We start from the raw sequence: 21,976 nt of genomic DNA, 5'->3' as shown, positions 1-21,976 counted from the left end.
TCTGTAACGTAATGCACAGGTTATCATAGTTCCTCTGTATCAAGGTTCTGTGTGCCATTTGGTCCCTGATGTGATTTCGGGGCACAAGAGGGGATTGGATGAAAAGGTAGCAAAGGACCGGTGTAAGGCAGGCAGCCTGCAACAGCCCGCCGAATGCCATTTCAATGGCAGGGAAGCATCAGAGCACAAGGGTACTCCAGCCAGGCTCTTGAAACCATTGTACACCTCTGCACCACTACAGAACTCCTCTATACAGGATCCACACACCTCAAGAACTGAAAGGGACTTATTCCCCACTGATCATCCAGCCCCTCACCAGATAGGATCCTTTCCCCACCTAACCAAACACAGCAAGAGGCTGAAGAACAACCCAGTCACCATCACAACTGCAGATATGAGGACCAGCTGTCAGACAGAAGGAGCCGACAACAGGAGTCTTGATGATACACTGAGGGGGTTGGTAAGCATGGTGAGTCAGGAGGACAGGACTGGAAGGTAGGGGTGGAAGGACTGATGGATTTGGGAAGGGGAGCACAAGAAACTGAGTGAGGTTTTTGGGGCAGTAGAAGGAGGAGGCATATGGAATTGATGGACAGGTTGAGCAGAAACCAAAGAGTATTTTATGCAAGAAATATGATATGTTGCTCATTGCAGGGGAACATTTTGAGGGACTTGATGAAACTTTCAGCAATACACTCCTGACCCAAAAGAAGTTGGCAATGCCTGCTTTTTCCCCAATGTATTCCCTAGTGGTTAATGTCTGTGTAAACTCTGTGCTACTGTCAAAGCAGAGAGGAAAGGAATCTACGGTTCCCCCCTCAACACAAAACTAAGCCCCCTGCTAATCGCTCTCTTTTACATTGGGATCCTCCATTTCCACTGGCAAATCTTTTGCTTTCTTTCCATTCTAACAAAGAACAAAGACAATTGGATACATTTATAACATAGAGAGGCAAATCCAAGAGGGATCCTTCAGTAGGATCGTGGCTTTCATCAGAAGAGATGAGGTGCATAAGACTCTTTCAAGGTGCCTTTTGTTGCAAAGAAGAGTACAATTTGGATATTACATTGTAGGTACAGTAAGTAAGAAAGCAAGATGCAAGCTCTTCAGAGCTTTGATTGCTGCTCAGACACTCTCATAAATGGACTGTTTACTAATATTTCTTCATCCAGATCAATTGACTCTAACAAATATCCTATTATTTGACCTCAATAAAATCTGGAGTTCAGCCAACAGTCAGTTCCCTGAAGATGTATTAAGAATTAGATCAACATCACAAGCTACATTCTTACACTGTATCGTTCAACCTCTCTTTTCCCATGCAACAAAAATGCAGCCAAAGGAGCTTTATGATGTGCAGTTATCAATTACAGAAAAGCTTTGTGGCCAAACTGCCAAAATGTGGCTATTTGCATGCAGGCAAATTTATATACGCAGTCACCTGTGCACACAATTTTTGAGTACTTTCAGCGGCATATGTGAACAATAGTACGTGCAAGTGCAAATGGAGCATGGGTTTTGCCTGTGTAGAGTTTATTCTTTACATAACATAATGGTGTGCAAAATCTGCATGAAACAAGCCATTTGCATGTGTAAATTTGTACCTACACAATTAGTAGCTGAGCTGACTCCTGTTTGAAAATTGGGCCATTGATATTACGGTCTCCATTTGCAAAAGAGCCTCCACAACTGACACTTGCAAATGAATCTCTGAATACGCAACCTCCTTCCCAGCGAACATTTATGCCTGGGGAAGATGTGGATCTAGTTGTACATGTGATCAAACATTCTGTAAATGCACGTGCAGAAGTTTGCAGGCGCATTTTCAGAGTGTTTGGCATCAACTTGTGGTTTGTGTCAGTGGTAAGTTTTGCTGTTTCTAAATCTGTTTGCAATTAACAAGAGGGTTCTGTCTTTACCTCACTCTGTAGCATGTGGGCTCTCTTTGCCCACTGCATCTTCAAGTCTTCAGGGAGTGCTGTATACACATGGAGTCTTTTCCTATAATCTTGCTCGCTCACTAAGGCCTGGGCCTTCCTAGCATGGACTAGATTCACCATGTCCATGGGCAGATGGTACTGAGACCAGATCTCCTGGGACCCTTTCTTATACTCCTGTTCGCTTTGCAACTTCCCAGCATGGAAGCAGTGTAGCAACCTGGTGTCATCCACAATGCTTCTGGCACCGATGTGCTTTCCTCTTTCCATCACAAAGTTGTGTTTGTATTGACACTGAAAATAAAAGGAGAAGGTGCTTAACTTCAGATTGTGTGTTATTTTAACTCCTATGAACTTCCTTTTTTTAGATATCAATTGTAAGAGGCCAAAAGAGAATGCAAAAAGAGGCCAAAAGAGAATGCAAAATCTATCCAAAAGAGAAACATTGTACACACTGTAACCTTCACCTTTACAACCTCCATCCAGTTTTTGCAACCAACTGTTGCTGGACCATAAACTGATTTGAGAGAGGAGTGTAGGGTACAGGTCTGAGCATAGGAATAAGCACCAGGAACGAGTAAATTCTCATTCTAGCTCTGACTATGATTCCCTCTTTGATTGTGCATTTATCCCCTCTGTGAAATGGCAAGGATTATTGTTGTTGTAGTTATTTATATAGCATCAACAGTGTGCAGGGAACTTTTAAAGAGAAGGTCCAGGACTGGCCTGAAAAGGTTATAATGTAGTCTAAATGGAATAATAATACTTATCTACCATGCAGGGGAATTGAGGGGATTAAATTACAGTAGCTAATGTTTATAAAGTGCTTTGAAGATGAAGAGGCAAATTCAGTCCTGCTGTAAGTGGACGTAATTTTATTATGGAATTGCAGATCTGAGGCTGCAGCCAGAAGCACTATATCATCGCTAAGTATAGCTACTTCGTGAAATGTATACACGTGTTTAAAGCATTCAGATTTTATTCCCCTAGACATAACAAAATATGCAGCTCAATGCTATGCAATATCAAATATTTATATTTCATTTTAATTATAGGTGATTCTTATAATTTGTTTACAAAATCCCTCGTGGGAAATGAAAGGACTTAAAAATGCCTAATGATAAAATAGCACCATGTCCTAATATATTCTGAAAATGATAATCCAAACCAGAGAAAATTCTAAAGAGGGACATATGTATTCCTTGCCTGGGAAGTTACTGAGACGTATATTTGCAGGAGAGTCCACTAATTTTCAGCACCCAACTTGAGATGTTTATGACCTGATTTCTGGAGGATCTGAAATCACAGCTTCTTGTGACTTCGGTATGAGTTGTAAGTGCTCTGTACTTCGGAAAGTCAGGCCCAAGGTGGGTGTCCAAAAACAGGCAGACACCCATAATTAGTGGATGCTTTGAAAGTTTGGGGCTGAAGATCTAGATAGATTGGAGAGGGGAAGAATTTCCCTACCTTGCACCATACTTAAAATCACTGGATGTTTCCCAAATCTTTGACTGGGTTTGGTTTCTAATTAGCTGTGACTCTTCTTTAAAAAAAAAAATCACACAAAGAATCACATTCATATGTAATATATTCTGTCTCACACTCGTCTCACATGGTTATGGGGTTGCTTTAATTCAGTAAAATCTGCCTTAGACATTGTTTAACATGAAGTTAACAGAAATTAGGCAAGATGGAAGGTTGAATCATTCAACTCACATCACTGGCAATTTCTCTGGAGGCCTTGGCGGTCTGGAAAGGGATTGCTTCCATTGTCAGCTTGTAGCCTTGAGCACACAGATTATGCCAAGACTCTCTGTACTTTGCCTACAGTGGGAAAGGCACATGTAGATTTCTCTGTTTCATTTTTAAATGCATGAAAGAACGAACAAAGAAACCCTCTTACGTTTGTTGTACAGTTAGTGAGTCAATTTCTCACTACCAAAGGATTTTTTATTATCTATAGAAGATCTTATTATCTCAAACAAACACATGCAGCTTATTCTTTATGTAGATTTATTTTACTCACATCTGTGTACATGTAATGGCCACAAGTGTACATGCAATCAAATCAGAGAAAACAGAAATAGAATATATCCAATAGTTCATCTAGTCCTAAACCCCTGCCAGTGCAGAACTGTTCCTCAAGGTAAATCCAAATATATGTAAGGGCAAAAACAAACACTTACATCACTGAGATTAGCTGCATTTATTCTTGCCCGTGAAAACTCAGGCAGACCTAGGGTTAGTGTGCAGTGATGCAGAATGTCTTCTCCAGCTGCTTTATACAGGCGCTAGGAAAGAGATTCGAGAATATAATTGCCATTAATTTTCTATAATGTTTAAATAATATAACAACAGTGCACAGCCTTACATATTTTGCTAGAATAAAAGTATAAAAGAAATATACCAAAGCTTACTGCAACTATATAGGTGTGTTGGGGGATTTTGTTGTTTTAGAATTAGGTTTGGTTTTGGTTTTTTTGAGTGAAGGGATTGTTCCAAATATCAAGGAAAATATTTCAGAACTGTTAGTTCTATCAGAAATTCCATGAGCAGATATTAGGTAAGAGGGTCTCAATGAGGGGTGAACTTTGGGGTGGTTGGATTGTTCCTGAAATTGGCATGTTTGCCAGGTCATGGTGAATTTTTCAAAAATGAGAAAGAGGTTCTTGTTCTCAGATAGCATTAGGTGGGCTCTAATGTTGCTTATTCAGTACTATGCAAATGAACCTCGTCAAAAATGTACTAGAATCTACCTTCTTTGCATTTTGCTTGCTTTCAAGTAGAAAAACCTGATTACAGGACTTCATCTCAAATGGAGGCTACCTATGAAGTTTTAAAGGAGAGATCTCATTGACAAAATGATACTAAGTGTTTGTCCGGAAATAATAAAATATGATCTAACTGTGCCAAAGCACAAATCAATGATGCCTTCTTTCCTTTTGATGTATTATGTTTCTCAGAATGAGGTTCTCTCCCTCCCACTCCTCCTTCCCCAGCTCACTGCGTTTTAAAAAGCGCATTTTCTGATCCACGTTACTAGAGCCTACCTCATTAGCAATCATGTTGCTGAATTTTGCATGAAGGAGGCCAGGAGAGTCTGTCACCGATGTATACTTGAAGGAATGTGGCTGCTGACGATATTTACTCTGAGTTCACACACAAAGAAAAATGAACAGAAGCACTAAATTGTCTTGTCAGATAAGGGACCTGTCTCCCTAATACTAGTGCTTTGGTTTTACTTCTTGTGCTTAAAATGGTGCTTTGTAAAGAATGTTCATCTATTAACCATTAGGCCAGTTTATCAATTGCTCCTATTAATCTGGTGCATTCATGTCTCATTAGTGACAATGAAGAACAGATAGGGAATATTGTATGGTTTAAATCAATGTGCTGCCAAACTTAATGTAGAAATTTTATTATTTTACCTCTTCCTGACTACTGAAATCAGAGTTTCCTTGCCAAAGGCTCAATCCCTAGTTGCTGCAGTTGAACTTTCCACTTTCAAGCCCTTGGAAAAGTTGAGGTTTCACATACTTTGAGGAGGTAAGTGAGAATTATGAACAAACACCAGAGCTCATCACAAAGATCAAAGCACCTGGTCTCTTCATCGGAGTAGGGCTAGAGATGTGCAGACTCATTTTGCCTAGTTCCAAACGTATTTGAACATGGTCACTGGATTCATCTTTTGCTTTGAAGAAACTAGCAAGGTGGACAGCCAGGAAAGAGCGGAGAAGGAAAAATCAAATGGGAAAATAGGGTGGAAAACAGAATTCTGAGTATGCAGAATGCAAAACACAGAGAAACTGAAAAAGGAGCAGAGTGGGGGCAGGGAACAATTGAATGTACAGGTCACTCCAGTGTGCCAGCCTAGCTTTTGGGGAATGTTACTATGTGTAATAGAGGGCACAGGTTTCCTCTTAGCTGGAAAGACACTTTTTTTATATAAAATAATGTATCTTAAAAATACCAACCACATGCGTTCAGAACACAGGAGGAAAAGATTGTGAAAATAGTTAATGAGGTCTGCAAAACCTTGAACTCCATCAGGTTCACCCATCTGAAATCAGGACATTAATGATGTGATCAAATAAAGGGGGAAGGGAGCCTACCATTAATCCAATGAGTCACTTTGCCAACCCAGTTTAATAGACACACATCTGGCAAATTCTTGTTTGTAGTGGAGAAATCAAAACCCTCTTTTGTTACCTCACTGATGAGTTCAGAAGCTTTCTTCTTCCCTTCAATCTCTAGGGCCCCTGGAGTAATACAGCCAACTCCTCTCATAAAGTTCATGTCAGACCGGTATAAATTCTATGGGAAACCAAAGAAAAGTAATTACAAGTTTGTATTTAAGATGCCCCCTCGGCACCCAGGTAGACACAATCTAACATTTTACAGATTATCTGAGTGAGAAGCCTAGGTTATAACAAGACAGCTCAAATGATCTTAAAGGTGTAAAACTGATCTATAGGGGCATACAGAGGTGTCTTTCTGAGGCACAACACTGCCTGTGGCGGCTTAGGCCCTGGATTTGTAAAGAATTGTGTAGCTCAAGATTACAAAGTGGGCCAAATTTGTCCTTATTAGAACTCCACTGATCATGTAGATTTAGTCTGAGGCTACAGTTTACAGGTCTCTTATGAAACAGACTTTTTAAAACTGCATGCAGCCTTCTTCTGAATATAGGCACCAATTACATTTAGATGCATAGCAGGTCAAAGGCCACAGGGCAACAGTTTACACAATCAACAGGGCCTTTAAAATGCCATCTCACTCATGGCAGAATTCCTTCTACTGTAACCCGTTACTGCCCAAGTACCAGACTGATACATGCCTCATTCATCAATGTAATCAAGGGAGAACAGTCACTGTTTACTCCACAATTGCTGCTCAGATATATATATCTGTGGATGTAATGGTCTGGAATATAACTATCATGTGTCAGACCCAATAGGATAATGGCACTGGGGTGACTTTCATTTACCTCACTCTGGAGTTTATAAGCGTTCTTAGCACACTGCAATCTCACATCATCCGTCACAGAGGTGTACTGGTGAAATAGTTTTCTATATTCCTGATCGCTGACCAATGCCTGGGCTTTCCGGGCATGCACTAAGTTTACCATATCCAGTGGCAGATGGAACTGGGTCTTCATATGCTCAAAACCTTTTTTGTATTTTACCTGTTACAAAAATAAATGGATCACTTTATAGACTGAGGTATGGCTTAAAATTCCAGCTCTGCCTAAAGGGATAGTCTCCACATTCCTCCAATTTCCCTTACAAATCATTCTCTTATTTTAATAAATTCCCCAGCCCAATTTAAGTATACATGAAATTAGATTATATGGCAGTCAATTTTTGGCCAAAAAAGAGTAGTCATCCACATTAGTTTTAAATAACTGCACTGTTATCTATATTTGGAGTCCTTTTAAGGCTGAATATAATTAAAGCTAAAGAAATAAGTTATTGGTAAAATTGCAAATCTCGCAGTTGATTTTTAAAAACTAATTAATTTTTACAAAGCACTGACAAAACCTTCAAGATATTTCATGATAATAAACCTATAGAGCAATATCTGAACCTTTTAGAGAAAACCAGAATCAGCCCGGACCTTCACGCAAAATAATTTTAAAGTTCTAACATACTTGTGTAACCTTTGAGACATTTTTAAAAATATTTTCACAGGAGTCTTTGCTCTACTTACTTCTGCCCAGAAAAAGAAGATGAAATAGTAGAAAAATTCAGAGAAATCTTATTCTCACGAAATTTCTAGATGACTTATGCTGACTCAGGAGGTTCAGATAAACATTCAGAGTTTTTGGTGCTAATCAAAATGATTTAATAAACTTGATGGGTGGTGCAGATGGTTCTTTATACAATAATTATTATTTTATTAAAATCTGCTCCAAGCTGACCTTTTTAGGTTTTCACATCATGAGAACTAATATCCATTGTTGGGCTTACAACAAAAAATATGATGTTCTCACCTTGATACAACAAAGCATTCCAGTACAAACCCAATCCAACAGTTGTTGAAGTTCATGGAAACATTCCTATCTACTTCAATAAGTGCTAGTTGCCTTGAGTGCCCCCAATGAATAAAACTATTAAGCATGTGACTAGCAGTATTGACTTCAATAAGACTACTCATGTGCTTAAACTCATACAAGTGCTTAAGCACTTTGCTGGATCAGGGCCGTAGAGTCTGATCCTGAGTGGCACTGGGTAGCCACAATTCCCATAAGAAGTCAATGAGAGTTGTGGTGCTCAGCACCTTTCAAGACCAGGACAATATACTGAATGTATGACAAAAGAAGCAACCTGAAATTCCATATGTTCATTCAACATATAGGCTCAATAGAGTACAGTGAGTAGAAAATACTCAATGTAAAAGTTAGATCTCCAAATTATATAGTTTAAATCCTTACATGAAAGCTGGTAATTCTTCTTAACCATTTCTAATTGTCCCTTGGTGATATATATACCTAGAATAACATACTGTATATCTGGAAACAGTTGCATGGCATAAGAGGCCTGTACAGAGAATGCAGTGTAGGGCTATTTTACACTCAGATTAATAATAATGTGTTTAATGTAAAAGAATAATCATGCAATTAATATAAAGTATTTAGCCAGTGTAAAGGAAGACTTGAGTAATATACTAAAGAACCTATGCCTAGCTAAGTCTATTTTTCATGGTCATTAGAAAAGTGTTTCTACATGTTCATTCCCAGATCCTTGTACTTACATCACTTTGTAGCAAAGCTGCATGCACTGAGTGAGCAATGTTAAGATCATCTTCCAAGCCCTGTGAGCCAACCATCTGTCCTTTCATTTTCTCAAATGCCTCCTTATATTTGTACTGAAGTGGAAAAAATAACAGAAGTTTGATAAGGGCCCAGTAACAAAAGAGGTGAGTTTCTGACCAAAATTGAGCCTTGCTTTTTTTTTTTTTAAACAGTAATTGAACAAATGAATTGAATGAACAAGAACTGCTGAAGCAGTCAAGAAGTCTATTCCTCTTTTCGACACAAGTCAAAGACGATGTAAAGAATTCTCTGACGAAGCAGTTGTAAATCTTTGGACTATAAATTCTATTTACACCTGCTAAGACATGTTATGTTTTGCCAAGTGTTAAGATATGAATCCTGAATAAATCTGAAGTGAATGCTGAGGGAGCCTCGTCAGTACACATCTTTCAGTATCTTGACTTATTTAGAAGAATATACAAATGTAGATATTTAGAAAGCAACATGGGTCCCACCACATGCTATCATATGATGGATATGACATTCTTTCCGAATGCATTTCTCTGTATATGACTATGTTGGCATAGTCTTTTATATACATAAAGCCTGCTATACCTATTTTTTCAGTAAAAAATCCGTTTCAGAGGACTATGTGTTTTAAGAAATTAAAGTTTGGTTCTGAAATCTCTTTCTTACCTATAGATTTCTGCTTCAGATGTAGTTTAGGTTGGTAATGACTGAAAGCAGTCAACAACCCTTATGGCTGTTCAGTGTATATCTGAAATGAGTTGGTCATCTCAGTACAATTCCATATTTGAAAGCCCTCAGTCACCAATGACACCTCATTGGGTCTTAGTCTCAGAAGGGAGGCCAAGAGTTGAATGGAGCATGGGGCAGATCCCTCTCAGCATGTAGGATGGAAATACTGTTTCCATGAACACTGACACACATCTACAGAAACAGTCTGGAGTAGCTGGTATTTTATACTGGACAAAATTAGCAGTAATTTCACTTACATCACTTATGATTTCACTTGAAGTCTTTGCTGCCTGGAAGGGAATGGCATCCAATTTCAGTTTATATCCACCATCTCTTATCTTGCTCCAGGATTCTTTGTAGTGAGTCTGTTTGGAAATATTGAACAGCATTTAAATTCATTTACTACACAGCAGGTTGACGTTGCACCTTTGTTGTTATAATAGAAGCATCATTGTGTTTGCTTCATTTTATTCAGACAGATGGGGCTGGTATAAATAAAGCTATCAATACAAGACAGATGTACAACAGAACACAAATCTCAGTAATGGGGCTGTAATTCACTTTCTCGGTTGTTCATTTCTAATCTGTCTAGTGGTCTGACTTATAGATTTATAGATTCCAAGGCTAGAAAAGACTATTGTGATCATTTAGTCTGATCTCATGTATAACACAGGCCAGAGAATTTCCCCAAAGTAATTCCTAGAGCATGTATTTTATAAAAATATCCAATCACATTTGATTTCTTATTTTACCAAGAGGATAATAGGGCCATAGAATGATCATATATGAGAGACAGGAAGTACATAGCAGAGTACTGTAAAATTAGCAAGATACTCTAGGGGTGTTTTTCACTTTTCTTCTGAAACATTAAAGGCCAGATTCTGATATCCTCACCTCACTGATATTCAAAGCATTTAATTTAGCCTGAAGGATTTCAGGAAGATCTGCTGTTTGTGTATAATGATGCTTTACGTTCTCTCCGTGCTCCTTGTACAGCCTCTGAAATGCAGAAAAATTTCAAATAGAACACTCACTACACATCTGATCACAGATTCAGATAAAAATGATAAGGCCTGAATTTATGAAAAGCAAAGAATACAGAAAAGCAACAGCAGTACGAATAAATACAGGCAATTGTATTAATCGAGAGGTCTTGAAAAGAGTTGGGGCCTGATACTTCTCTCAAGCAGGGTAAACTGGGAGTAACTCAACTGAAGTCACATGGGTATAAAACCAGTGTAAGACCCTAGATTTCTTAATATTAAAAAAACTGTTATCAATTTCATATGTGACTAAAGAGATAGCTAATTATTAACAGGCTATTCATTAAGGACTTGCAACTATGAGGGGTTGAGCCACCTACAATTCCCACTGAAAACACTGTGGATCCATTGGCATGCCTTTTTAAAATGATTGTCAACCCTAAGTAAATGCATATGGAGACAGTCATCTTACCATCCCCTCTTTTATAGAATAAAATGGGACAATTACGGACTATTGAAAGTTTGGGTAGTCAATCCCACAGGATAACACTGCAGTTGTTACTACATCTGCTACCAATACACGTATTCTAAATAACTAACTGATACTTGGCATACAATACGTGTTTTAGTATATCTAAACCTTTTGTGTGCAGATACATCTTCTGAAAGATTTTTTCACTTTACCTCTCAGTTTCCCCTTGCATTTAGATTTACAATGTAGCTACTGGGAGGACTAGTACAGTTGTCCAACATTTTGACTGCTTTTGACCATTTCGTAAATGCAAGATCCTCTCATGGACCATCTTCTCTTTCAATCTGCTTGCCTTCCCTATAGACTGTTCTGTCTGTTCTAGTGTTTAGGGTGTCCACAGCTTGAGACCCATTAGACTGCACCCCTATGCTTCTCAAATACTCTACTCTGCTGCTGTTCATTGATGTAGAGGGGCCCAGTTCTGTAGATGCTCCCGAGTGGAAAGCCAGTGACAGCTCCAAACATGGAGTAACTGTAACATTGCGCCGATGCTGAGTGCTAACTCATATTTACTCTGCTTTAGTATTAAGGACTTTGAATTTTATTAAGTCTACCAAAGGCAAAGGTACTGGAATATCACATTAGCATTTGCATTACACAAAGCTCTGTCATCTTTTTCTTGATTTTAAAAATACCTATTTTCACAAGTGTTTTTTCTCCTCAATAAAACATTCTCTCTTGGCTGAAACTTGTCTTTGTTGGGTGACTTTACCATTCACTTCCACATTATCTCAGTTAAGTCTACAACAGTTTCAAATAGTCCTGCTATTAAAAATAAAGGCAAAATAGCTTCTATTCTTCCCTTTTAGGTTCGTCCTCCTGGATTTCTCTCTCAGCAGGATGACAGCTTAAAATTATTAATTTATTTTTTCAGTCTTGTCACGTCACTTCACATTCCGTTTCTAAAGTCTCAACAGAAACTAAAATTTAAAACATTTGGGTTTGAAAATAGTAACCACAGAAATGTTTTTTTTTTCTTTGCTAGACCTCAAAAGGTCAAAAATTTCTAAATAAGGAAGGCAGGTCAGTCCCACTCCCAAATCATATTCCTGCAAAATATTTTTGTATAGAAAGCCTTCTGTGTGTGGAAGTCCCATTGACTTCAATGGGAGCTCTGTGCATAGAAGACTTCCATACTAAGTAAAAATCATGCCCTTTGTAAGGTGCACCTCACTAGAACATAGAAGCTTCGTGGTTCCCAAGAATAATCTTAGAGAGAGAAAGAGAAAACCAGTTCTTCAGTCAGGTTGTTCAAAGAGGATACCACTCTTATAATCTTAATGCATATACATTATAACTTACATCCACAGCCTGGTTATAACTAATTCTAGCCTGGATCATCTCAGGAGTGTCTTTAATACTGGTAAACTTCAAAGCACATGGATGCTGACGGTACTTCTTCTGTTGAGCAGAAAAAGATCAAAGCTGTGAATTTTGTGCTGCTCTTTCATGCTATTTGAAAGGGAAAAATCATAGGTTGCTTGAGATTAGAGTGAATTTGTGAACATAATTATTATTCCTCTTTCCTCATCTTTATGTCCTAGGTACTTTCCGATTAATATTTGTTTCAATTTAACAATAGCCATTTGCCGATTAATATTAAAGTATTTCTACCTAAATATAAAGGAAACATTTCAAAATCAGATTATGCCTACTAGAATACTCTGGGACCCACGTAAGAAAGCATTTTTTAAATGGCTTCAAACACAGTACAGTTGATTACATTTTTTATTTATAGTTCCTTTAAGCAAGAAATGGTACCCACTCGAACTGCGCTAAAAAATGGCAGTGATTACACTTATTGTTGGAAGTTTTATATTTCCTGCTAACACCTAAGCACGACAAATTGAACTAAAATCACTAATACTGGGTTTAATTATTGCTGCATATTTTACAGGTGCTGAGATTAATTCCGCTTATTTGAAAGGGCCCATAGTATCTTCTGAGAGGTCTTAAAATATAAATAATTAAAATGAAGGCTGCATATTGTCAAGCTTACACTTTGTCCATATGGCCCAATCCTTAAAGGCCACACATGTGTAGCAGTCAAATCAGCAGCCACTCTTCCTGCACTAGGCTGTACTACTTCCAGCTTCATTCTTATCTCCACGCCACATAGAGTCCGGCTGCGTGAGTGGGGCATTTGTGGCTCTTTTAGAAACTGCTCAGATTTCAATGTCCGAGTCTAAATCCCTATCCCTGCTACATCCTGTAACACAATTTTTAGGCTCCAGGGCCAAATCCTTAAGTGATGAACGACCTCTAAGATGTACAGACTTTAAATGGAGATGAAGGTGGTTTTGGACGTCTCAGAATTTGTCCCAAGACTGAAAACAGATCTGCAGAATAATTGACTAGAAATTCATTTAATTAAGTGCTGAGAGATATTGCTCTTGGAGATGCTTTTTAATCCCATCTTGCCAGATGCAGCCAGACTTTTAAATAAACAAACAATGTTACTGAGCATTCATAAAACGGGCCCGATTAACAGTCTTGGAGTCTGAGGTTCTGTATTCGAAGAACGGACAGACACAACATAGGAAGTAGGAACGCAACTTTGCTATAGTCTCCTGCCAGCGTGGGCCACACCTCACCTACACGGACCACTTCAAGGGGTTCAGCCTTCATATCCTACTGAAACACTAGCCTCCCAACTGACGGTGGTGTCCAGTTAGTGACAACGAAATGCGGATTTTTGTGACATCTGCATCATTTAGAAGTTTGTGGGCCAGATTTCCAGCTCGTATAAACAGGCAGAGTGCCACTGGCTTTAGCGGAGCCGGCCGAATACGTGGTCAGCTGTCTTTTAGAAGTCTGTTTTCTCTTACTGCAGACGATTACATGGAAATATATCAATAATGCCAGCACTTAGGATGCAACACATGCTAAAGGATAACTGCAAAGCTAAATTATTTGGTGCATCTTTATTCTCAATGTGTGGACAGGTGACCCCTCTAGGTTTTACCCAGTGATGAGCTGCCAAAAACTTAACAACCGGTTCCCTCGTGGCCCACCCCCGCCCCCCGGGACTCCTGCCCCATCCAACCCCCTGCATTCCTTGACGCCCCCAGAACCGGGCAGGAGGGTCTTGTGGGCCACCGAAGTGGGTGCCCGCCCCGCCCCTAAGAGCCAGAGAGACCTGCCGGGGGGCAAGGTGGGGAGTCCCAGCGGTGCTTACCTGGGGCAGCTCCCAGGAAGCATCCGGCAGGTCCCTCTGGCTCCTAGGGGCGGGGTAGCATAGCTGGGGGGGAGCAGGGGGAGCGGCTGCTCCCCCCACTGATCACATCAGAAGTGCTGCCTTAGGCACCAACTCAGTGGGTGCTCCGGGGCTAGAGCACCCACAGGGAAAATTTGGTGGGTGCTCAGCAGCTCCCTGCCCAGGAGCCAGAGGGGCCTGCCGGATGCTTCCTGGGAGCTGGCCCCTGCTCACCTCTGCCTCCTCCCCTGAATGCACCACCCCGCTCTGCTTCTCTCCCCTCTCCCTCCCCCCGCCCCGGCTTCCCGCGAATCAGCTGATTCGCGGGAAACTGGGGGGAGGGAGAAGCAGAGCGGGGCAATGCGTTCAGGGGAGGATGCAGAGGAGGAGCGGAGGTGAAGTGAGCTGGGGCCAGGCACAGGCGAGCTGGGGTGGGGAGCTGCTAGTGGGTGCTCTGCACCCCCCCAAATTTTCCCCGTTGGTGCTCCAGCCCCGGATCATCCATGGAATCGGCGCCTACGGTGCCACTTTTGGCCGGTTGTTAAATTTAGAAGCCCTTTCAGAACTGGTTGTCCGGACAACCAGTTCTAAAAGGGCTTCTAAATTTAACAACTGGTTCCAGCAAACCTGTGCGAACTGGCTCCAGCTCACCACTGGTTTTACCCATGGCTATCTAACATGTTGTAAGTCTTTCCGTTTTCTACTGACAAAGATTTGGTCAACAGGCCCTCCTTCAGAAACCTGCAAACTACTGAACTGATTCTGCCAGTGCCTCCTTTGAAGGACTGCAAAAACAGGCACAAAGGAGTCTCGAGCTCATCTAAAGAGCATTCTTTTTGAGTGGGTAATGTGGAAGTCACGAGGATAATAAGGATCAGATTCCACAGAGACAGACAGCTGGATCGAGAGAGATCCACATAGATGTCCATGTCCAATGTGAATATATATGAAAAAGAGAGCAAGAAAGAACGTCTTCAAAAGGAGGCTCTGGGTGCAGTAAGTGCATCTTTTCATCATCTTTCCTGTTTTGCTTCATTAAAAAGGTAGGCTAGTAGGTAGCAATTGAGCACTGTTTGACTGCCATTATTATTCATAATATCATTTGTCACCTGCTTTGTTTTTGCAAAGGCTAGATGGACTCCTACTGGTGTGTGTTTGGTATCTGGTTTCCCTCTAATTACCAGTCCTATTCCCGGTTTTGAGGGCTTTCATGTGGTATGCCTTTTTCTTTCCCCTTTGAGTGGAAATTATTTTAATTTTATACAGACATTTTGCACACATTATGCAGCAAGTTCTGTTACATGCTGTCATGAAATCTCACCTCGCTAATGAGTTCTCCTGCCTTCTTAGCTTGCTCCACATTTAATGACCCAGTAGCTATCCATCCAACTCCTTTCATCCAGTTCAAATCTGCTCTGTATTGGTTCTGACAAAGGGAAAAAAATGCCCCATTGTTGTTCATACATTTAAAGTGCCATTAGAGGATTCAGACATATCAGGAACACCAACTGAGCCAAATTAGTGCGTGCTTTTGTTTTATCCACGTCTGCGTAATTGCAGGTAAAACAAAAAATTACCGAGAGAGGCGGCAGTATAACCATCTATTATCAGTTCTGCTGCAAGCTTTGCAAGGCAATCTTTTAAAAAGGTTGGCCTGTTCCCTCACTGTCGTCTTCAATTCTTACTCTGAATACAAAAGGTAGGTTTGTTTCATCGTATGCAGTATCTTCCTGGATATTCTTTGTTTAAAAGGACACTGCAGAGACAATGAGGATTCTGAGGGTATAGATCTGTTTCAGAGAATTTCTTGTAACACTTAAAATGTCACAATGACAGGAAATGGTCTCAGCTGATATCGTCCAAGGACCTTGAACAATGAAGGGTGTTTAAATGAACACTTTTTCCCTAACACTGGTGACATTTTTCTACTCACCAATTACAAGGAGAGATCAAGCCCCCACTCCTCACCATCCCGCCCCCAGGCAAAAAAATAGCCAGTCATCAGTGCTGCAATTTTCAATGAGCCTAAGGGAGTTAGGCACACAATTCACAACAAATTGAGGAGATTTGGACACCTAATTCCCTTAGGTGCCTATGAAAAATCCCAGCCTCACTCATTAAAGAGGCAAGTCTATCTTACAACAAACACATATCACCTTCCCATAAAAGGAGGCAGTGTCTCAAGTGGTTAAAGCAGAGACTGGACTCTTGGGTTCTGTAATTGATTCTGTCATCATCTTGGGCAAATTACTTAGCCTCTTTCTACCTCAATTTACCTGTTTGCAAATGGTGAATAATAAACCTCACGGGAGAGTCCTGAGCGTTCATTAATGTCTAAAAGATGCTATACAAAAGACTTGACATACCGAACTGGGCAAATAAGTGCTGATTCTAAGGACTCCATTTTCAGATCCAAAAAAACATTTGTCCATGACAAAAAGTTCCATTGATTCAAGTGTTCTTATGAGCTAAATGGATTTTGTGAATATATAAGGTATATTTTTCTGGTCCTAAATGTATAAACCTAGATTTTAATTAATGAGCTATAGAAATTCATTTAAGTCCTAATGGTCTGAAAGAGCTGAATAAAACAGTTATGCAATGTATGAGATGGTGAACTTACATCACTTTGCAAACCATAGGCCTTCTTGGCCCATTCCACTTTCAAGTCAGTAGGCAGAGCAGTGAAACAATGCAGGGTTGTCTTATATCCTCTGTCTGTGATCAAATTCTGGGCCCTTTTGGCATGGACAAGGTTTATCATATCCATGGAGACATGAAACTGAGACTTTGTGTCCTCAGATGCCTTCTTATACTCCAGATCACTCTGTAACTTGGACATGTGGAGAGAATGCGCCATCTGTGAGTCTGCTTTCACGTCTTTCACTCCAATCAATTTACCCTTGGTCTTCTCATAACTTTCCTTATACTTTATCTGTGAAGAAAAAATGGATCATAGATACAAAGAGATGCAGCTGAGCTGTAGCCATTGATTAACTGGTAACTTAGCCACTTATCAAATGGTAACTTAGCCACTTAAAGTAAAGACGGCATTCCATTTTTGCCATTATTCAGGTTCTCTCAAAACGCATTTGCCTTTCCGTCTCTGGTAGAAACACTACAGTAGTGAGATCCACATTTGGAAACTGAACTCCCCTCAAAGATTCATAGATTCCAAGGCCATAAAGGACCATAGAACTTCCCCAAAATAATTCCTACAGAAGATCTTTTAGAAAAGCATGCAGTTTTGACTTAGGAATTACCAGTTTCCCAGGGTAGAGTCGCCCATCCTGCAAATATGGCCTACATTCTTTGTTCCAATTTGTATACATTTACATTTAGTGGTATTAAAACACATATTTTTGGAGCATCTCACTTACCCATTTAGATCGCTCTGTATGAGTGACTGTCCCCTTCATTATTTACCACTGCCCCAATTTTTGTTTCATATGCTAACTTTATCAGTGATGACCATATATTTTCTTCTACGTCATTGACAAAAACATTAAATTGCAAAGGACCAAGAACCAATCCCTGCAGGACCCCACTAGAAACACACTGGCTCAATGATGATTCCCAATGACAATTACATTTTGAGATGCCTATGATTTCACAGTAACACAGGAAAGAAAATGGAGCAAGACCTAGTCTCTAAGGCTTGTGAGCTTTCAGTACAAGTAATCAACGTGTCTTCTTTCCAAAAGGGAATCAGATTGGTGATAGGCGTATCTAAAAGAGGAAGCTTTTTTCTAATATTACATGTCACAATCTAAAAGATAAAGAATTCAGCCAAAATAATCTTTATTTGTTCGAAAACCAGCCTCTCTTCCAGAAATTTTCTGGCTTATTGGCCAGACCAGTGACTTAGATGCATTATTCTGCAGTGCCACTTAGCAAATTTTTGTTCAGTTTCTGGTTCTGAACATTCACCCTAAGGGCTAGAAGGGGCTAGGGTAGAGGTTGCATGGTCAGGTTTGTGGAGAAGGTTTATATTTTTCTACAACAAACCATCAGGTTAATTATGGAATATCATCTAATTAGAATCTGTACTCACATCACTTGCCAGATCCCTCTTTGCCTTAGCTGTCAAGAAAGACAGTGCATCAAGATGAAGTTCAAATCCTTTTTCCTTCTGCTTCTCCCAGCTACTCTTGTACAATTTCTAAGGAGATATCAATAACAACACTACTTTATTATGAATAACACAAATAATTTGCATTACAGTAGCACGCAGAGATCCATGTAAGATTGGAGCTCCATTACGGTAGGTGCACATAGTCAGAGATGGCCCCTGTCCCATAGAACTTAAAGTTTAAGGGGCCTGATTCGGATACCTTTACTCACACTGAGGAATACTTCCTCCACAAATCGCCCCATTGATTTGAAAGGAACTATTCATGTGCCACTAAAACTAGTGAGACTACTCACATGAATTAGTTGAGAATGTTTTAAAGGCTTTGAAGGATCGGAGCCTTCAGAGCAGCACTGGGATTGGCCAGGGATTCAAGCAAAAGCAAATAATTTGGTTCTGAAGTTTTTCAATTTAAATATTCAGATCAGCTCATGGGAAATGTCCTTCTATTAACTATAGAGCAATTACTTCAACAGCAGTAAAAAGAAAAGGAGTACTTGTGGCACCTTAGAGACTAACCAATTTATTTGAGCATGAGCTTTCGTGAGCCACAGCTCACTTCATCAGATGTGTACCGTGGAAACTGCAGCAGACTTTATATACACACAGAGAATATGAAACAGAGGTATTGTTTCATATTCTCTGTGTGTATATAAAGTCTGCTGCAGTTTCCACGGTACACATCTGATGAAGTGAGCTGTGGCTCACGAAAGCTCATGCTCAAATAAATTGGTTAGTCTCTAAGGTGCCACAAGTACTCCTTTTCTTTTTGCGAATACAGACTAACACGGCTGTTCCTCTGAAACCTGTCATTCAACAGCAGTAAATACCATTTGATAAGTTAAAGGGGTGGTGCCCAGCCCCAACCATACAGCACCTCACTAATATTTGCGGCATTTGCTCTGGCCTGTATGAAGAGAGGTTCGTCTTTGCTGATGGTGTAATGATGAAGAAACTGCTCTTTCCCCGACTTGTATGCAACCTGTCCATAGGAAACAAAGCAAACAATGTCAGTAGCATCAGGTTATGTTCAATTTCAAATGACAATTGAGTCTATGGAAAGAAACAGGCAAAAATATTTAAAGGAAAATTTACTTGATGATTTAGCCTTTAGTCAGGGTCCTTTTTCCAAAACCTGAATGGAGATGCTCTCCCATAAAGCATGAATCAATTCCAGGTTAGCCAATTCATTTATTATTAATTGTCAGTGATGTGATACAAAACACATACATTTGATAAAACAATAAACATCCTTTTATTGGGATTCTCTATTTTACCCTGATCTACACTACCTTTCCTCAATTCCCCGGGCCTCACTGGTTTTCCTTAGCCAAAGAGGGAGGGATAATGATATATTTATACATGCTATTCATCCCAAAGTACTTTATTTCAATAGACATAAAAGCTGATACAAACTAATGTTCTGTACAAAGTTTACACAAGAAATTACTTCATCTATCATGGAAATGAAGCTGCCTCTGCCATGGAATGAGTTAAGTTGTTCAATAGCACACAGCAATGCTACATTTTAGGGCAGGAAATGAAGAAGAAAACAGAATGCAACTAAACCTGCAGGGAGTATTTATGTGAGCTGGATATAATGAATCACATTATAATCTGGCCAGAACTAACATCCCTGCTTTAAATGAAAGTGCCAAGGATTTTTAATGGTCTGAAGCAGCAACCACCTCCATTTTACATCTCAGTGCATTTCTAACAGCGCGTACATTCCAGGAGGAGACACTCTGCTTCAGAGTCCATTGAGTTGCTTGTAGATTGGCTAGAAGGTTGTTGCATTCAGAGCTACATTTCGCTTAAAGGCTCAACATTCTGCATCTCACAGAGATTAGGGGTGGGGGGGAAGTTGTGTCTCCCACAAAGTGGCACAGAACCCTAACCCCAGGGCTACCAAACTTGCCTCAAGACACAATCTTTATAGCTACAGGGAGGCAGAATAATCTAGTGGATAAGACAAAAGAGAAGAGAGTCAGGAGAGCTATGTGCTTTTCTGATTCACTTTGAAAACCAACTTTTTAATGAGGTTTGAGCTATATGGATGAAAAAATGAAACTGCCAAATATTTGTAAGCAGGGTCTGAATGAGTTCTCCCCTGACAGCTAACTGGGAGGGGCAGAGACTTCAGGAGCAAACTGTATTTACATGAACACACCTACTCTGCCAAGATATCCAGCAGATAGAGTTGTGTTGCTCAAAGTGATCAACTCTGGCTGGTATTGGGACGGTGTCCCTAACTTCTGTTTGCCAGAAGCTGAAAATAAGCGACAGGGGATGGATCACTTGATGATTACCTGTTCTGTTCATTCCCTCTGGGGCACTTGACATTGGCCACTGTCGGAAGACAGGATACTGGGCTAGATGGACCTTTGGTCTGACCCAGTATGGTCATTCTTATGTTCTTTTGTAAATCACTTTAGTATTGAGAGCAGGGGGGGGTGAAAAGTAAGGCGGAGGAGGGGGTTTGGTGTCCCAGCCAGTAAGTGTGGACTCTCCCTACGAATCCCCCGGTCTGGTTTAACCTGTTCCTCCCCACTGTTCAAAGATAGAGCTAAATAGGCTCCATTAGGAGCCTTTGTTATTTTAAGTGCTTAAATGAGAGCTGAAATCACTTGTGGTGGGACAGCATTTCTGCCCAGCCTGCTAAAAGCTGAAAATCACTAAGAGACTGACCTGCAGAGGTCACAGCAGAGAGGCAGATGCCAGCAGAAGGTAACTGAAAGTCGGCCGGTGGGAGCGGCAAGCGGGAGTGGAACGACCGGATGGCAAGGTAGCCAGCAGAGAGGAACCGTGGCTGGTGGGGTGGCCAGCCAAAGCAAGTGCTCAGATGGCAGAGCAAGCAAGGTGCCTTCTTTCCTGGGTGGGAGGTGAACTCTCACAGATGCACCTCTCAACCCTGGGTCCTTACTGACCAAGGACAACCGCTGTGAGTGGGGTTTGGTGAGGGAGCAGAGAGGGGCACAGAAAAGGAACTTTTGGTTGTAGAACTGAGGAACATGAGGAGGAAGGCACTGCCCCACTCACTCTGGGACGGATGTCCTGCTCACAGTTTTATGCTTACGAATCCTGCTTGTGGCAATTTTCCCTAATTAATGTTGGGAGACTGCCTGCCTTTCGTTAAAAGTTTCTTTTCAACACTCAGACTCTGTGCTTACATACCAGGGGTGGTGCTGTTGAAGTAATTTTCCCAGGTTACTGGGTGGGGGCTCGAGCCAGTTCTGTATTGTTGAAAAGGAACCCCCTAGATATTGAACCCCCTGGTTGTTGCTGGCTCCACTGGCAGAAGGGTTACATATTAATAACACAGATGAACAAAAAAGGAAAGCAGGCAGCTGTTTAGGAAAGACCAACCAACCCAGGATGAAGTGTTGCTCACGTAATACTTGGACAGCTGCCAGTGTCCTCAGTTCAAGCCACAACATGTAACATATCTCATTCTCAGCAATTACCACTCTCACTAAATTAGGTGATCAGTACATTTAACAACAGGTGTCCCTTGATTTGAAAAATTAAAAACTGGTTGTGGTCCAGCTGTGCCTTCACCATGCCAGGAGTTCACAGATACCAGCTGGCAAGGTCATTGCTCTATTTCTCACATCTAAGGAAGGAAAGGGGAGTGGCAAAAAAAAATAGCAACCTTGAGAAAAAGCTTTATTTCCCTAAAAAT

General features: G+C 40.5%; 2 protein-coding genes across 3 annotated transcripts in view; one reads left to right on the top strand and one right to left on the bottom strand.

The window, feature by feature from the left end:
- Positions 1 to 9,324, top strand: part of HABP2 (hyaluronan binding protein 2) — a 58,729-nt gene extending 49,405 nt beyond the window's left edge. The window contains exon 14 of the mRNA XM_048858502.2: positions 8,905 to 9,324. The gene's annotated coding sequence lies outside the window, so the exon portion shown is untranslated. The remainder of the gene's footprint in view (positions 1 to 8,904) is intronic.
- The window catches only part of NRAP (nebulin related anchoring protein), a 59,322-nt gene that overhangs the window by 6,407 nt on the left and 30,939 nt on the right, over positions 1 to 21,976 (bottom strand). For both annotated transcript variants that reach the window (XM_048858499.2, XM_048858500.2), the window contains 14 exons: positions 19,172 to 19,276; positions 18,217 to 18,324; positions 16,786 to 17,097; positions 15,484 to 15,588; positions 12,269 to 12,367; positions 10,346 to 10,450; positions 9,709 to 9,816; positions 8,692 to 8,805; positions 6,926 to 7,123; positions 6,148 to 6,252; positions 4,989 to 5,087; positions 4,125 to 4,229; positions 3,655 to 3,762; positions 1,921 to 2,232 (listed from right to left, as the gene is read on the bottom strand). In XM_048858499.2, the coding sequence (XP_048714456.2) occupies positions 1,921 to 2,232; positions 3,655 to 3,762; positions 4,125 to 4,229; positions 4,989 to 5,087; positions 6,148 to 6,252; positions 6,926 to 7,123; positions 8,692 to 8,805; positions 9,709 to 9,816; positions 10,346 to 10,450; positions 12,269 to 12,367; positions 15,484 to 15,588; positions 16,786 to 17,097; positions 18,217 to 18,324; positions 19,172 to 19,276 (1,983 nt within the window). The remainder of the gene's footprint in view (positions 1 to 1,920; positions 2,233 to 3,654; positions 3,763 to 4,124; positions 4,230 to 4,988; positions 5,088 to 6,147; positions 6,253 to 6,925; positions 7,124 to 8,691; positions 8,806 to 9,708; positions 9,817 to 10,345; positions 10,451 to 12,268; positions 12,368 to 15,483; positions 15,589 to 16,785; positions 17,098 to 18,216; positions 18,325 to 19,171; positions 19,277 to 21,976) is intronic.

This window comes from Caretta caretta, chromosome 7 (genome assembly GCF_965140235.1).
Source record: "Caretta caretta isolate rCarCar2 chromosome 7, rCarCar1.hap1, whole genome shotgun sequence".
Lineage (NCBI taxonomy): Eukaryota > Metazoa > Chordata > Testudines > Cheloniidae > Caretta > Caretta caretta.
This window is presented reverse-complemented; position numbering and strand designations above follow the sequence as displayed.